The sequence below is a fragment of the Nerophis lumbriciformis genome, linkage group LG22 (assembly GCF_033978685.3).
Source record: "Nerophis lumbriciformis linkage group LG22, RoL_Nlum_v2.1, whole genome shotgun sequence".
NCBI classification, from domain to species: domain Eukaryota; kingdom Metazoa; phylum Chordata; class Actinopteri; order Syngnathiformes; family Syngnathidae; genus Nerophis; species Nerophis lumbriciformis.
The window spans coordinates 35,687,131-35,705,353 of record NC_084569.2 but is presented as its reverse complement, the minus strand read 5'-3'; the positions used below and the strand labels follow the sequence as shown (position 1 = coordinate 35,705,353).

At 39.9% G+C, this 18,223-nt stretch overlaps 1 protein-coding gene across 1 annotated transcript in view; it reads right to left on the bottom strand.

Annotated features, from left to right (window-relative positions):
* Positions 1-15,757, bottom strand: part of nosip (nitric oxide synthase interacting protein) — a 30,075-nt gene extending 14,318 nt beyond the window's left edge. The window contains exons 1-5 of the mRNA XM_061973799.2: positions 15,369-15,757; positions 9,775-9,880; positions 8,208-8,289; positions 7,941-8,076; positions 6,099-6,253 (exon numbers count right to left, since the gene is read on the bottom strand). Of these exons, the coding sequence (XP_061829783.1) occupies positions 6,099-6,253; positions 7,941-8,076; positions 8,208-8,289; positions 9,775-9,880; positions 15,369-15,438 (549 nt within the window). The 5' untranslated portion in view covers positions 15,439-15,757. The remainder of the gene's footprint in view (positions 1-6,098; positions 6,254-7,940; positions 8,077-8,207; positions 8,290-9,774; positions 9,881-15,368) is intronic.
* Between the last annotated feature and the right edge of the window lie 2,466 nt (positions 15,758-18,223).

Genomic DNA, 18,223 nt, shown 5'->3' with positions numbered 1-18,223 from the left:
CAGCAAGAAAAACATTTTGTTTTTGAACAGCAAGGGAATGGGCATGATTAAAAGGAATTTTTATCATGCTGTAAATACATACATTGTGAATAGCCTGACATTTGTTTCAGCAGTGTGGTTACTGCATTTGGAAGTAGTGGTACCATCATGTTTTCCTTACTTGGCAGCAACAGCTGAGGGTGCAAGTAATTCAGGCTAAATTAGTGGGCTGCAGGAGAAATGCAAACAAGATGCAAAAATAAATGTCCTTTAGTGTCCAACAACACTAAGTAATGACAGTGATAGCTATTTGGTGCTAGAAGTCATTTCCATCCATCCATCCATCCATTTTCTACCGCTTGTCCCTTTTGGGGTCGCTGGAATCTATCTCAGCTGCACTCAGGCAGAAAGCGGTGTACACCCTGGACAAGTTGCCGCCTCATCGCAGGGCCAACACAGATAGACAGACAACATTCACACTCACGTTCACACACTAGGGCCAATTTAGTGTTGCCAATCAACCTATCCCCAGCTGCAAGTCTTTGAAATAATTACATTTGTTTAACGTATTTTTGTATTTGGCTTCGGTGTGTTGAAATGGGTGTTAGCTGCTGGACAGTCACTGAAATGCCACACTCAATCAGTCTGGTCAAATGTCATTGTCAACAAATTAAAGTAGTGCTGTGGTACAAAAGCTCTAACAGTAAAGTGTACATTTACTACACTTCTATTGTATACAGAGGAGTTACATTACTTTAAATCAAAGAGTACTCAAAAGACAGGAAGAAAGGGCAGTTATGTCATACTACATACACCACATAGCAGTTATGTCGTTTTTTTAAGTACAGTCAGCAGGGGCGTCACTAGCTTTTAAGGACAGGGGGGGCTTAGCCCCCAGGAGATGCACAGGACGCAAGCGAACGTAGCGCACGAGCACAAAACTTCACAAACGGCTAACAAAGACTTAGAAATGATTCATTGTTATTAGTATTATTTAAAAAACGCACGGGACGAAATGAAATGCTCCCCGGGACGATGGCTTTTAACCATTTTTTTTCTTTTTCTTTTAATGCATTTATTAATTTGACATTTTATATTAAATGTCTTGGTTTTTCCTCCCTCTGAAAATCCTATGAAATGTTTAACAAGCCATTCTATAACAATACAACAGCTATTAATGTAACAATACAATAAAACAAATATATTTAATGTTTTTTTCATTGTTTTAACATTAGACTAATGTATATTACTTTATATAGATTCTACAAGAGTGATGTGGGCATTTTCTATATGAACAAGTCCAAGGACCGCGGGCAAGGTCGCAGAGAAAATGCGGACTGGATTTTGAGTGATGTGGGCATTTTCTATATGAACAAGTGGAATGGATTGGATACCGACACACTAAAGGGGCTCTCTCCCTTAAAGTACCAATGATTGTCACACACATACACTAGGTGTGGTGAAATGTGTCCTCTGCATTTGACCCATCCCCTTGTTCACCCCCTGGGAGGTGAGGGGAGCAGTGGGCAGCAGCTATGATTTACGCTATGAAGTGAGGGGAAACTGAGTGAATAATGACAGGTTATATGATTAATTTATTTAAACTCATATTCGGGCCACTTTATAATAAATAGGTCGGCATGTATTTGTTAAAAAAAAATAAAAAAATTATATACCGTATATATATATATATATATATATATATATATATATATATATATATATATATATATACACACACACACACACACACAGGTAAAAGCCAGTAAATTAGAATATTTTGAAAAACTTGATTTATTTCAGTAATTGCATTCAAAAGGTGTAACTTGTACATTATATTTATTCATTGCACACAGACTGATGCATTCAAATGTTTATTTCATTTAATTTTGATGATTTGAAGTGGCAACAAATGAAAATCCAAAATTCCGTGTGTCACAAAATTAGAATATTGTGTAAGGCTAATACAAAAAAAGGGATGCGTTGACCCTGGATCTCAGGAAACAGAGTGGACCGACACCAGCAGATGACATGGCACCCCAAACCATCACTGATGGTGGAAACTTTACACTAGACTTCAGGCAACGTGGATCCTGTGCCTCTCCTGTCTTCCTCCAGACTCTGGGACCTCGATTTCCAAAGGAAATGCAAAATTTGCTTTCGTCAGAAAACATTACTTTGGACCACTCAGCAGCAGTCCAGCTGGTGTCGGTCCACTCTGTTTCCTGAGATCCAGGGTCAACGCAGCCGTCTACCAGCAAGTTTTAGAGCACTTCATGCTTCCTGCTGCTGACCTGCTCTATGGAGATGGAGATTTCAAGTTCCAACAGGACTTGGCGCCTGCACACAGCGCAAAATCTACCCGTGCCTGGTTTACGGACCATGGTATTTCTGTTCTAAATTGGCCCGCCAACTCCCCTGACCTTGGCCCCATAGAAAATCTGTGGGGTATTGTGAAAAGGAAGATGCAGAATGCCAGACCCAAAAACGCAGAAGAGTTGAAGGCCACTATCAGAGCAACCTGGGCTCTCATAACACCTGAGCAGTGCCAGAAACTCATCGACTCCATGCCACGCCGCATTAACGCAGTAATTGAGGCAAAAGGAGCTCCAACCAAGTATTGAGTATTGTACATGCTCATATTTTTCATTTTCATACTTTTCAGTTGGCCAACATTTCTAAAAATCCCTTTTTTGTATTAGCCTTACACAATATTCTAATTTTGTGACACACGAAATTTTGGATTTTCATTTGTTGCCACTTCAAATCATCAAAATTAAATGAAATAAACATTTGAATGCATCAGTCTGTGTGCAATGAATAAATATAATGTACAAGTTACACCTTTTGAATGCAATTACTGAAATAAATCAAGTTTTTCAAAATATTCTAATTTACTGGCTTTTACCTGTATATATATATATATATATATATGTAACACCAAATTATTTAGGTGGGTTTAAGAACATTTTAGGGGGGCTTGAGCCCCCTTAAAATAGGCCTAACAACGCCAATGACAGTCAGTGAAGGCATTCCACGCTGCTAGCCTGGCATCAAGGCTTTCTTTGTGTCCACTGATGTTTCTTTAAACAAGTCATGAACACTTGTTGGAATAAAAGTGAATTGTAAAAAGAAACCAAAAACATTATGCAGTGATTTGCAACCGTAGTGCCACAACACATTAGGGTGCAATGAGACATATTAAGGTATGCTGCAGGAAATTATGCATACATTTTAATTATTTGGTTCGAAAATATTATTTAATTTCTACAAATAATGTATCTTGATTCATCTATGGATCATTTACCATCTATCAATGCCAGCAACGTATAATAACAAGCTGAACAATTCAACGCTCTTCCACTAGATGGCAGAAGTTACCACTCTACATTCATGTTTGGTGTTGTGCCATGAGATTTCTAAGGTAACATTTTGTCTTGCCTATATAAGGGTTGGGAAACACTGCTTTAAATCATGACAGTTTCCTATTAATTAATTTATTTGTCATGGATAAAATTTGGACCACCAAACATAGATTTGGTTGTACCTCTTAAGAATTTGCCATGTTTATGCAGATTAATACAGACTTATATTTTGAAACATTTTACTTTAAAAGTGTCACTTCCGCTTTTGGAGGATTTAAAGCGTTAAAGGCTTCTCCTAAGTGTGAGATGTGTGATTGATGTTCTTATATCTGATATCAGATGACAGTCAGTTGACTTAATTAAATGAAACACATTATTGTACTAGGGCAGGGGTCGGCAACCTTTACCAGTCAAAGAGCCATTTTGACCAGTTTCACAAATTACAGAAAACAATGGGAGGCGCAAATTTTTTTTGAAATTTTAAATGAAATAACACCGCATACGAAGTTTTTTTTTTGCTTTGTGCTATGTACAACCAGGGGTCTCAGACACGCTGCCCACACTTTTATGTGGAATTTGAAAGCTGGTGCGGCACGCGGGTTTAAATTGAATGGCGCTTGACAGCGTCATGCGTGCCGTGATGGTACAGCATATAGCACCCACTATGGTCAGCGTGCCTGATCAGCCTCACGTTGTATGGGGCTTCCGCTTGCTCACGTAGGTGACAGCAAGGCATGCTTGGTCAACAGCGACACAGGTTACACTGACGGTGGCGGTATAAAAAAAACTTTAACACTCTTACTAATAATGCGCCACACTGTGAACCCACACCAAACAAGAATGACAAACACATTTCGGGAGAACATCTGCACCGTAACACAACATAAACACAACAGGACAAATACCCAGAATCCCATGCAGCCCTAACTCTTCCGGAATACATTATACACCCCCGCTACCAAACCGACGCACAGAGAGGGTTGGGGTGGGGGCGGGGTTTGGTGGTAGCAGGGGTGTATAATGTAGCCCGGAAGAGTCAGGGCTGCATGGGATTCTGGGTGTTTGTTCTGTTGTGTTTATGTTGTGTTAAGGTGCAGATGTTCTCCCAAAATGTGTTTGTCATTCTTGTTTGATTTTGGTTCAAAGTGTGGCGCATTATTAGTAAGAGTGTTAAAGTTCTTTTATATAACCACCGTCAGTGTAACCTGTGTGGCTGTTGACTAAGTATGCCTTGCTGTCAAGTACGTGTGCAAGCAGAAGATGAATATTGTATAACAAGTGTTGGGCTGGCACTCTGTTAATACAGATTGTAGAGGGCGCCAAATGTTGTACCATCATGGCACGCCGTAAGGGTGAAAGTCGGTGAATATTAATCCCGGGAGTTTTCTGCGAGAGGCACTGAAATCCGGAAGTCTCACGGGAAAATTGGGGGGTTCAGCAAGTAAGCTGCTGAGCCGCATCAGAGTGATCAAAGAGCCGCATGCGGCTCCGGAGCCGCGGGTTGCCGACCCCTGTACTAGGGTATTTCCAGATACTAAAGTAATACACTGTGTACACTTCAAAGTCGACAATCTAAGTTGAGTCAATCTGATGGCATTGTGTTCTCTCACCGGAACCCCAGAATGGTCAATAATTCCATACACCAGTCTTAAGAATTTTAGCTGGGTGAATTCCCCACGTTTTGCATTTGCTATACGTCCATGGCAAATTATGCTAATTAGATGGTGATGTCATCTAGCCCAGCGTTTAACCATTGGGCCGGAGCCCATTGTCGCCATCGTGCCCCACCTCCGAGCCTGGCTCCAGAGAGGGGCCCCGGTGACCCGCGTCCGGGCGAGGGAAATCTGGGTCCTTTGTTTGTATTTTTCCTAGAGGTATTCGAGCTGCTCTTTGTCTGATCCCTCACCTAGGACCAGTTTGTCTTGGGAGACCCTACCATGGGGCATAAAGCCCCCGGACAACATACCGGTAGCTCCTAGGATCATTGGGACACGCAAACTCCTCTACCACGATAAGGTGGCAGCTCAAGAATTAATTTTTCTTATCAGCCTGACCTAAACCTTGATTATAATCTTTGTGATTAACACATACATTTGACAAGGTTTATCCTGTTCAACTTTAGGTAGGTTAGATATAATTATTGAATACGATAAAATCAAGAGTAAGGTTACTTATTCAGTTTTAATACTTGAGTGGGCCCTGGGCCCTTCGGTAGTGGAAAAGTTGGGCCCGGATGTCAAAAGGGTTAATAACCTCTGATCTAGCCAACCAACAAAAAATATTATTAAGGCGTAGGTCAGGCTGATTACAAAAAAATACTAATATACTGCAAAAGAAGGGACTCATAAATGACCTATGAAAAATTAATTTATATACGATTCTGCAGTGCTAAAATAGAAAAAAGCAAACTAAAGTAATAGATCAAATATGTTCTAATAAACTTTGATCAAATTAAAGTGCAAATGGAAATACAGTTTCACCATTTTAGTCAAATTTTTTGCGCTTAAATAGTTCATTGACTTTTTCTCCAGACTTCTTCTGTTTGATATTGTCGTTAATGCCAAAAGTGGTGGAAAGGTGTATTACAACAAAGTACCGCTGCGGCCCACACGGACCACAGCTAAGAATCACATATTTTTGTCGGCCCTTTAGTGGGCCCAACAATGGGCCCCTATAGTTAAGAAAAACTGTGAGAGATGAGAGCACCTTCCCTCACAAATGCAAACGCAATTTTCCTCCCTGGCAGTCACTCACTGGTTTCTTGATTAGCGCAGGCTTGGCTTCAGGTGTCAGAGAGGGAATCCAGAAGCTGGGCAGACTTTGGCTAGAGGAGGCCACTGAGGACGACGACGCTGCTGCTGCTCCTGCTGATGAGCTGCTGCTGCCCTTGTCACTTCCTCTGTTCTGTCCTACAGTGGAATGACAGTTTACACTTGTCTAATGCATTTCTCAATTCATAGATCAACAATAACACTAATGACAACATGAAGCGCTGTTCTAATCTACAAACCCCGTTTCCATATGAGTTTGGAAATTGTGTTAGATGTAAATATAAATGGAATACAATGATTTGCAAATCCTTTTTAACCCATATTCAATTGAATGCACTACAAAGACAACATATTTGATGTTCAAACTCAAACTTTATTTTTTTTTTGCAAATAATAATTAACTTAGAATTTCATGGCTGCAACACGTGCCAAAGTAGTTGGGAAAGGGCATGTTCACCACTGTGCTACATGGCCTTTCCTTTTAACAACACTCAGTAAACGTTTGGGAACTGAGGAGACACATTTTTGAAGCTTCCCATTCTTGCTTGATGTACAGCTTAAGTTGTTCAACAGTCCGGGGGTCTCCGTTGTGGTATTTTAGGCTTCATAATGCGCCACACATTTTCAATGGGAGACAGGTCTGGACTACAGGCAGGCCAGTCTAGTACCCGCACTCTTTTACTATGAAGCCACGTTGATGTAACACGTGGCTTGGCATTGTCTTGCTGAAATAAGCAGGGGCGTCCATGGTAATGTTGCTTGGATGGCAACATATGTTGCACCAAAACCTGTATGTACCTTTCAGCATTAATGGCACCTTCACAGATGTGTAAGTTACCCATGTCTTGGGCACTAATACACCCCCATACCATCACAGATGCTGGCTTTTCAACTTTGCGCCTATAACAATCTGGATGGTTCTTTTCCTCTTTGGTCTGGAGGAAACGACGTCCACAGTTTCCAAAAACAATTAGAAATGTGGACTCGTCAGACCACAGAACACTTTTCCACTTTGTATCAGTCCATCTTAGATGAGCTCAGGCCCAGCGAAGCCGACTGCGTTTCTGGGTGTTGTTGATAAATGGTTTTCGCCTTGCATAGGAGAGTTTTAACTTGCATTTACAGATGTAGCGACCAACTGTAGTTACTGACAGTGGGTTTCTGAAGTGTTCCTGAGCCCATGTGGTGATATCCTTTACACACTGATGTCACTTGTTGATGCAGTACAGTCTGAGGGATCGAAGGTCACGGGTTTAGCTGCTTACGTGCAGTGATTTCTCCAGATTCTCTGAACCCTTTGATGATATTACGGACCGTAGATGGTGAAATCCCTAAATTCCTTGCAATAGCTGGTTGAGAAAGGTTTTTCTTAAACTGTTCAGCAATTTGCTCACGCATTTGTTGACAAAGTGGTGACCCTCGCCCCATCCTTGTTTGTGAATGACTGAGCATTTCATGGAATCTACTTTTATACCCAATCATGGCACCCACCTGTCCCCAATTAGCCTGCACACCTGTGGGATGTTCCAAATAAGTGTTTGATGAGCATTCCTCAACTTTATCAGTATTTATTGCCACCTTTCCCAACTTCTTTGTCACGTGTTGCTGGCATCAAATTCTAAAGTTAATGATTATTTGCAAAAAAAAAAATGTTTATCAGTTTGAACATCAAATATGTTGTCTTTGTAGCATATTCAACTGAATATGGGTTGAAAATGATTTGCAAATCATTGTATTCCGTTTATATTTACATCTAACACAATTTCCCAGCTCATATGGAAACGGGGTTTGTACACCAGCATGTGCAGGTGCTCATCACACGTACCAGAAGTGAACGGGTTGATGGGTTTGGAGACGATGCTGTTCTCTCTGGTTTTAAATTTCTCCACTTTCTCCCTTTCTTCTGATTTGGACTCCAGCTTACTGTCATTCTTCATAGCTTGTTTTTGCTTCTCATACAACTAGAAACAATAGATCCAGGAAAATACAGCTTAAATACTAAATAACATCCTAATTAATTCATAATTTGAGAGAACAATGAAGAGGAAAAACCGTATGCAAAAAAAGAACATGCACAACATTAAGGACTTACCTTCATTTTCTTGGCAATTTCTGTCTTCTGATGCAGAATGTATTCAAGAATGGCCTGTTTTTCATACAAATATCCATCTGGACTGAGAAGAACACAAATACATATGGGTCTTGGGGGGGGCAATCCCATGCAACCCTAACTCTTCCGGGCTAGAATATACACCCCCGCTACCACCAAACACAGCCCCTTCCAACTCTGCCCCCCCACACATCAACCACCCCTCCATGCGTCGGTTGAGGTGGGCGGGGTTGGGGGTTTGGTGGTAGCTGGTGTGTATATTCTAGCCCGGAAGAGTTAGGGCTGCATGGGATTCTGGGTATTTGTTCTGTTGTGTTTATGTTGTGTTACGGTGCAGATGTTCTCCCGAAATGTGTTTGTCATTCTTGTTTGGTGTGGGTTCACAGTGTGGCGTATATTTGTAACAGTGATAAAGTTGTCTATACGGCAACCTTCAGTGTGACCTGTATGGCTGTTGACCAAGTATGTCTTGCAGTCACTTCCGTGTGTCTACAGAAGCCTCATACAACATGTGACTTGGCCAGCACGCTGTTTGTATGGTGAAAAAGCGGACGCGACGACAGGTTATAGACGATGTTAAAGGCAGTGCCATCACGGCATGCCCTTAATATTGTTGTCCGGGTTAAAATCGGGACAAATTCGGGAGAATGGTTGCCCCGGGAGCACGGTGGAAGAGGGGTTAGTGCGTCTGCCTCACAATACGAAGGTCCTGAGCAGTCCTGGGTTCAATCCCGGGCTCGGGATCTTTCTGTGTGGAGTTTGCATGTTCTCCCCGTGACTGCGTGGGTTCCCTCCGGGTACTCCGGCTTCCTCCCATCTCCAAAAACATGCACCTGGGGATAGGTTGATTGGCAACACTAAATTGGCCCTAGTGTGTGAATGTGAGTGTGAATGTTGTCTGTCTATCTGTGTTGGCCCTGTGATGAGTTGGCGACTTGTCCAGGATGCACCCCGCCTTCCGCCCGATTGTAGCTGAGATAGGCTCCAGCGCCCCCCGCGACCCCAAAAGGGAATAAGCGGTAGAAAATGGATGGATGGATGGATGGTTGCCCCGGGAGATTGTCGGAGGGGCACTGAAATTCGGGAGTCTCCCAGAAAAATCGGGAGGGTTGGCAAGTATGTTGCTAGGGCGGGATAGCCATTCAAAGAAGGTGAATTCGTTAAAAAGTGCATGTTAGATTTTTTAAAGAAATATTTTCTTGCGGCCCATCCTCACCCAGTTTCTGCATCCAGTGGCCCCCATTTAAATTGAGTTTGAGACCCCTGATTTAGAGGCAACTTGTTTTCCCGTTATGCTGGTACTTTAACTCACATTCTACTTGGTGATCAAATACTTACTTACTTCATATAATTTAACATAGAACCTTTACTGTATGTTATTTTTTTTAAATATCTATTTCTGTTGAAATAAACCTACCATCAAAATTGTGGACTGTTATTGCCTTTGTAAGATGGTACTAAACATGATCTCTACTCCAGTTCAGATGAGTTTTCAGATGATAGTACATGTGATAAATATGTTAATATGTTGTGTGTTTGACAAACATACGTCACCACCGGATTCTGGCAGGGCTGCAAGGACAAACAGCAGCAGTCAAAATCTTTAATGGCATCTTTCCCCAGGCGAATGCTCTGTGTGCCATAACCAGACGCCGCTAGATAGGAGCACAAACACAGACTTACATTTTCAGTATTGATTGTATACTAGTATGCATATGCTGTGAAATATATTATGACTACATGTCTACAGCATTATAGCTAGGGTGTCTTGACGCTAAAGCACAAAGAGAAGGTGACTTACAGTCGTGGTCAACAGTTTACATACACTTGTAAAGAACATAATGTCATGGCTGGACTGAGTTTCCAATCATTTCTACAACTCTTATTTTTTTGTGATAGAGTGATTGGAGCACATACTTGTTGGTCTCAACAAACATTCATGAAGTTTGGTTCTTTAATGAATTTATTATGAATCTACTGAAAATGTGAGCAAATGTGCTGGGTCAAAAGTATACATACAGCAATGTTAATATTTGCTTACATGTCCCTTGGCAAGTTTCACTGCAATAAGGCGCTTTTGGTAGCCATCCACAAGCTTCTGCTTGGATTTTTGACCACTCCTCTTGAGAAAATTGGTGCAGTTCAGCTAAGTTTTCTGACATGGACTTGTTTCTTCAGCATTGTCAGGGCTTTGGGAAGGCCATTCTAAAACCTTGATTCTAGCCTGGTTTAGCCATTTCTTTACCACTTTTGACATGTGTTTGGGGTAGGGATGTCCCGATCCGATATTTGGATCGGCTGCCGATATTTGCCAAAAAATGCGTATCGGCAAGGCATGGGAAAATGCCGATCCAGATCCAGTTAAAAAAAAAAACTACGGTCCGTGTTTTCTAACGCACCGATTTAAATAATACATTCCACTTTTCTGCTGCTCCCTAATTTCCGTTCAGCATTTTCCAGCACACCTTCAACACATCCACAGGTCTGTGGATTCTCACGCAGTTGCTTTTAGCTGCTGGCATTACACGACAGGCTCTTCTCATTATTTCTGGTGTCTCCCTCTCACAGACAGCAAGCGCACCTTCTTACACACGTCACATACTGTCACGTCATACGTCACATACTGTCACGTCATACGTCACATACGTATACGCCCTCCCCGAGCAGAGAGGTAGCAGCATGGCTAACGTTAGCTGTGATGCTAGCGCAGCCGTGCGAGCAACGCTCCCTCTAAGGTGCTCGCCTGTGCAATTGCGCACTGTTTAAGCGTCCTCTGCGCATAGCAAATCTATGCCAGGCACAAAATCAAATAAAAAAATAAGCGCATAACAATTTTCGACACACGGACACGACAGAGAAAACAGTTTTCGTCATCATTGTTCAAATATTGTGACGTCTGTCGAGACGCTTATCTAAATTCGGTGCCACACGTCCACACCATCAAAATGCCGAGGCAAAAATTTCCACATCAACACCGTATGAAAAAATTAGTGATTTTTTTTAGTTGTGATTTCCTTCTCTGCATGAAAGTTTAAAAGTAGCATATATTAATGCAGTATGAAGAAGAATGTCTTAATGTAGACATGCAAGCCTTGAAAGAAAATGTTGAAAATCAAGACTACATTTCCTGCAAATGGGTGCATTTCTACCCTATATTCTAACTTTAGATTTATTCTCATATCAAACTCTTTTGGCTGTCTTTTTGACACTTACATCTGGATTATAAATAATGTAAATAATTCAATGTGATTATCTTGTGTGATGACTGTATTAGGATGATAGTATATATCTGATAGTATATATCTGTATCTGTAAACAAGTTGAAAAACTTATTCGGGTGTTACCATTTAGTGGTCAATTGTACGGAATATGTACTTCACTGTGCAACCTACTAATAAAAGTCCCAATCAATCAATCAAAACACATACTGCTGTGATTATATGCATCAAGTGTTCATTCAAGGCTAAGGCAAAATATCCACATATATATTGTGTATCGCAATATGGCCTTAAAATATCGCAATATTAAAAAAAGGCCATATCGCCATAGCCCTAGTTTCAATAATGCCATTTATGTTTGTCATGTATAATTTTGTCTATTTTGTGTTTATCCTTGAATAAACAGGTCAGTTTCTTGTTACCAACCATTGTGTATTATTCAAACTCCCCTAATTCAGCTGGCTAGTTGTTATCAAGAGTACTAAAACCCTTTTCAACATGATTCTGACAACTAAGTAAGCTAAATAACTTTAAACTTTAATACATGCTCGGATAGGCCAGTATCGGTATCGGTCAGTATCGGTATCGGATCGGAAGTGCAAAAACAATATCGGTATCGGATCGGAAGTGCAAAAACCTGGATCGGTACATCCCTAGTTTGGGGTCATTGTCCTGTTGGAACACCCAACTGCGCCCAAGACCCAACCTCCGGGCTGATTATTTTAGCTTGTCCTGAAGAATTTGGAGGTAATCCTCCTTTGTCATTGTCCCGTTTACTCTCTGTAAAGCACCAGTTCCATTGGCAGTAAAACAGGCCCAGAGCATAATACTACCACCACCATGCTTGACGGTAGCCCTGGTGTTCCTGGGATTAAAGGCCTCACCTTTTCTCCTCCAAACATATTGCTGGGTATTGTGGCCAAACAGCTCCATTTTTGTTTCATCTGACCACAGAACTTTCCTCCAGAAGGTCTTATCTTTGTCCATGTGATGTCAGATGAAACAAACTTCATGAATGTTTTTTGTGACCAACAAGTAGTGATGGGTCCGGCAACACCGATGCATCGGCGCATGCGTCGATCTCATAGAGCGAAACCCTGTGTCGGTGCGCGTACCGCTTTTAGAAAGTCACGTGACCGATCATGAGCTGTTTTGGTCACGTGACCGATACGCGAACTGTGTCGCACTGACGCGTCCTCTGTGCCCTGTGAGCGGGTCTTTTCTACAGCCGGAGAAATAATAACTAAGAAGAGAAAGCGTCTAAAATTGAATACGTTGGAAAAACTGTTTTTTTTTTAAAATAAAAATGTGTAAAAAAAAAAATAATAATAATTTCCAGGTCCACAAGCATCCTCATTCACAACACGTTCTCTTAGATTTCCATGTTATGATACATGTTCACATTTATTGACTGTATCTAAAAAAGACAAAAAATATATTTTTATTTAAATGAAGTTATGAAATAATCCTAAATGAAATACAATGACTTGGTTTATATTATTGTATATACTAGGTCAGTGGTTCTCAACCTTTTTTCAGCAATGTACCCCCTGTGATTTTTAAATTCAAGTACCCCCTAATCAGAGCAAAGCATTTTTGGTTGAAAAAAAAAAGATAAAGAAGTAAAATACAGCACTATGTCATCAGTTTCTGATTTATTAAATTGTATAATAGTGCAAAATATTGCTCATTTGTAGTGGTCTTTCTTGAACTATTTGGAAAAAAAGATATAAAAATAACTAAAAACTTGTTGAAAAATAAACAAGTGATTCAATTATAAATAAAGATTTCTACACCTAGAAGTAATCATCAACTTAAAGTGCCCTCTTTGGGGAATGTAATAGAGATCCATCTGGATTCATGAACTTAATTCTAAACATTTCTTCACACAAAAAAAAAATCTTTAACATCAATATTTATGGAACATGTCCACAAAAAATCTAGCTGTCAACACTGAATATTGCATTGTTGCATTTCTTTTTGACAGACATTTTAGTGACAAACCTGAGCTTGTGCTTCACTGAGTTTATGAACTTACATTCATATTTTGTTGAAGTATTATTCAATAAATATATTTATAAAGGATTTTTGAATTGTTGCTATTTTTAGAATATTTTTTTAAAATCTCACGTACCCCTTGGCATACCTTCAAGTACCCCCAGGGGTACGTGTACCCCCATTTGAGAACCACTGTACTAGGTCATAAAATCAGTGTCAGTTGAGTCGGTCCATAGGTTGCCTGAAGGGATTTTTAATGTCCAGCAGATGTCAGTATTTAGTGACACAGTATCGACACAGTATCAATAGAGTTTTGCAATGTGTCGAAACGCTTCATGACGCCTCATCAACCCATCACTACCAACAAGTATGTGCTCCAATCACTCTATCACAAAAAAATAAAGAGTTGTAGAAATGATTGTAAACTCAAGACAGCCATGACATTATGTTTTTTACAAGTGTATGTAAAGTTTTGACCACGACTGTATAATAACCAGAGGTGGGTAGTAACGCGCTACATTTACTCCGTTACATCTACTTGAGTAACTTTTGGGATAAATTGTACTTCTAAGAGTAGTTTTAATGCAACATACTTTTACTTTTACTTAAGTATATTTATAGAGAAGGAACGCTACTTTTACTCCGCTACTTTTATCTACATTCAGCTCGCTACTCGCTACTAATTTTTATCGATCTGTTAATGCACGCTTTGTTTGTTTTGGTCTGTCAGACAGACCTTCAAAGCGCCTGCCTTACTGGTGACGTTTCACTTCGTTCCACCAATCAGATGCAGTCACTGGTGACGTTGGACCAATCAAACAGAGCCAGGTGGTCACATGACCTGACTTAAACAAGTTGAAAAACTTATTGGGGTGTTACCATTTAGTGGTCAATTGTACGGAATATGTACTGTACTGTGCAATCTAATAATAAAAGTTCAAATCAATCAATCAAAAGTGTGAAGGAAAAAAGATACTTGTTTTATTTCAACCGTACCGTCAAGACTGACCGCACATGAGGACGTTCCTGTCTTCACAATAAAAGTGCCGCGCCATCGCGCCTGCGCTTTCAAAACAAGAGTCTCCGAAAGCCAGCGTAAACAAGCTAGCAAGCTATGGAGTTTGACACCAATATATTTCTTGTAAAGTGTATAAAAACGAATATGGAAGCTGGACAAATAGGATGCCAAAAACCCACCACTTTCATGTGGTATTAGACAGAAAGGAGGAACTTTTCTTCTCCTGCATTTGAAAACGTGGACGTTATCATCACGACTGTCTGATTACAATCAACGCAAGTCATCAGAATCAGGTAATACACCAACTTATATTCTAGTCTTCATTAAAGAAAGGAATCTATATGTTAAACATGCATGTATATTCATTAAAACACCTTTAACATGTAAACAAAAACAGCAAAATAAATACGTATAAATTATATACTGTATATATCAATGTATATGTATGTATGTATATATATATATATATATATATATATATATATATATATATATATATATATATATAAATATATATGATATGAGTGTGTATGTTACTCATCAGTTACTCAGTACTTGAGTAGTTTTTTCACAACATACTTTTTACTTTTACTCAAGTAAATATTTGGGTGACTACTCCTTACTTTTACTTGAGTAATAAATCTCTAAAGTAACAGTACTCTTACTTGAGTACAATTTCTGGCTACTCTACCCACCTCTGATAATAACACAATACATAATCATTCATCTGGTCAAGTATGACACAAAACAATGCACTTCTGGTTCCACATTCAGTATGGAAAACATCTTTTTACACAAATAGGTGTTCATTTTCAAGTATACATACTTCCTGTGGTTGAGGGACTTATTTAGCTACAATGTTAAGCGACATGAAGAGCAGCCATTATGTTAACTCTACTCAATTCTTACCTGTATCTTTCCTTTTCTCGTGGTACGTGTAGACTGCCCCGGCCGTGCAATTCTTCCCGTGGCGTGTCATTTATACTCTTGTGAGATGTAGGCAGCTTAAGTTGTAAAAAGTGGGGTTAATGGTGATGTTTGCACTGAAAGTCAGTTTTGTTATTCGGAAAATGCTAGTAGCATTTAGCTCGCAGCTGTGTCTAAACACGGAAGGTTATTTTAGATACGAGGGCAAAAATACACGAAGTGTGTATAATTGACGTGTCGGAACTAAATTATCGCTGGAATTGACTAAATGGTAATTATTAATGTTAGCAAGAATTAAATGTCTAACAATATCGCTTGTGTTATTTTTTTTGTACCACTTCCGCTGCGTTCTCTTCTTCGGTCAAAATGGTGGATTCAGCGTGACTTAAAGGTGCATACCGCCACCTACTGTACAGGAGTGTGCAGCATTGGAGTTTGAGTTTATTTGGAACAGGGGTCGGCAACCCAAAATGTTGAAAGAGCCATATTGGACCAAAAATACAAAAACAAATCTGTCTGGAGCCGCAAAAAATTAAAAGCCATATTACATACAGATAGTGTGTCATGAGATATAAATTGAATTAAGAGGACTTAAATGACCTCAAATATAGCTACAAATGAGGCAAATTTACAATTAAATTAGGATTTTTCTTGACAAACAAGTCCTGTTTTTCCCTAAAAGTTAGGAAACGCTTGATTCTGACTAGAGATGCCGATAAATGCTTTAAAATGTAATATCGGAAATTATCGGTATCGGTGTACACGGACGTAGGGAGAAGTACAGAGCGCCAATAAACCTTAAAGGCACTGCCTTTGCGTCACATAATATCTACAGCTTTTGACACACTCACAAGTGAATGCAAACGCATACTTGATCAACAGCCATACAGGTCACACTGAGGGTGGCCGTATAAACGACTTCAACACTGTTACAAATATGCGCCACACTGTGAACCCACACCAAACAAGAATGACAAACACATTTCGGGAGAACATCCGCACCGTGACACAACAATTGGGACGGTATAGCTCGGTTGGTAGAGCGGCCGTGCCAGCAACTTGAGGGTTGCAGGTTCGATCCCCGCTTCCGCCATCCTAGTCACTTCCGTTGTGTCCTTGGGCAAGACACTTTACCCACCTGATCCCAGTGCCACCCACACTGGTTTAAATGTAACTTAGATATTGGGTTTCACTATGTAAAGCGCTTTGAGTCACTTGAGAAAAAGCGCTATATAAATGTAATTCACTTCACTTCACTTCACAACAGAACAAATACCCAGAATCCCTTGCAGCACTAACTCTTCCAGGAGGCTACAATATACACCCCCCGCTACCAAACCTCAACCCCGCCTCCCCAACCCCGCCCACCTCGACCTCCTCATGCTCTCTCAGGGAGAGCACGTCCCAAATTCCAAGCTGCTGTTTTGAGGCATGTTAAAAAAAAAAAATGCACATAGTGCCATGTTGGCATTTTTTTTTTCCATAACTTGAGTTGATTTATTTTGGAAAACCTTGTTACATTGTTTAATGCAGGGGTCGGCAACCCAAAATGTTGAAAGAGCCATATTGGACCAAAAATACAAAAAACAAATCTGTCTGGAGCCGCAAAAAATTAAAAGCCATATTACATACAGATAGTGTGTCATGAGACATAAATTGAATTAAGAGGACTTAAAGGAAACTAAATGAGCTCAAATATAGCTACAAATGAGGCATAATGATGCAATATGTACATATAGCTAGCCTAAATAGCATGTTAGCATCGATTAGCTTGCAGTCATGCAGTGACCAAATATGTCTGATTAGCACTCCAACAAGTCAATAACATCAACAAAACTCACCTTTCATGCACAACGTTAAAAGTTTGGTGGACAAAATGAGACAGAAAAAGAAGTGGCATAAAACACGTCCTAGAAAGTCGGAGAAAGTTATACATGTAAACAAACTCAGGTGAGTTCAAGGACCGCCAAAATTAGTAGGACAAAACGGCGCTCGGCAAATACTCGAATCAGTGAAGCATGTTTAATATAAACAGTGTGCTTTATAACAATTAGGGAGGTTTGTGTCATTTTTGTCCTCCTACAGAAACCATATTAAAACAAAAAATAGATTGTTTTCCCCCTCATCTTTTTCCATTTTTCATACATTTCTGAAAAAGCTCCAGAGAGCCACTAGGGCGGCGCTAAAGAGCCGCATGCGGCTCTAGAGCCGCGGGTTGCCGACCCCTGATTTGGAACATGCAAGCATGCAACATGATTAGGGATGTCCGATATTGGCTTTTTGCCGATATCCGATATTCCGATATTGTCCAACTCTATTACCGATACCAATATCAACCGATACATACAGTCGTGGAATTAACACATTATTATGCCTAATCAGGACAACCAGGTATGATGAAGATAAGGTACTTTAAAAAAAAATTAATACAATAAAATAAGATAAATACATTTAAAATATTTTCTTGAATAAAAAAAGAAAGTAAAACAATATAAAAACAGTAAACTAGTAATTAATGAAAATGAGTAAAATTAACTGTTAACGGTTAGTACTATTATAATAGTACTAACCTTTAACAGTTACACATGATTGGCAAGCTAGGTAATGTTTGCTGTGGTCTGGAACAACATGGCGCACAAACAACTATCAGAAATGCAGCCAAAATTACATACAAATAATGTGTCACGAGACATGCAAAACTAAATTATATACAAAGAGGATTAGGGATGTCCGATAATATCGGCCTGCCGATATTATCGACCGATAAATGCGTTAATATGTAATATCGGTAATTATCGGTATCGTTTTTTTTAATTATCGGTATAGTTTTTTTATGT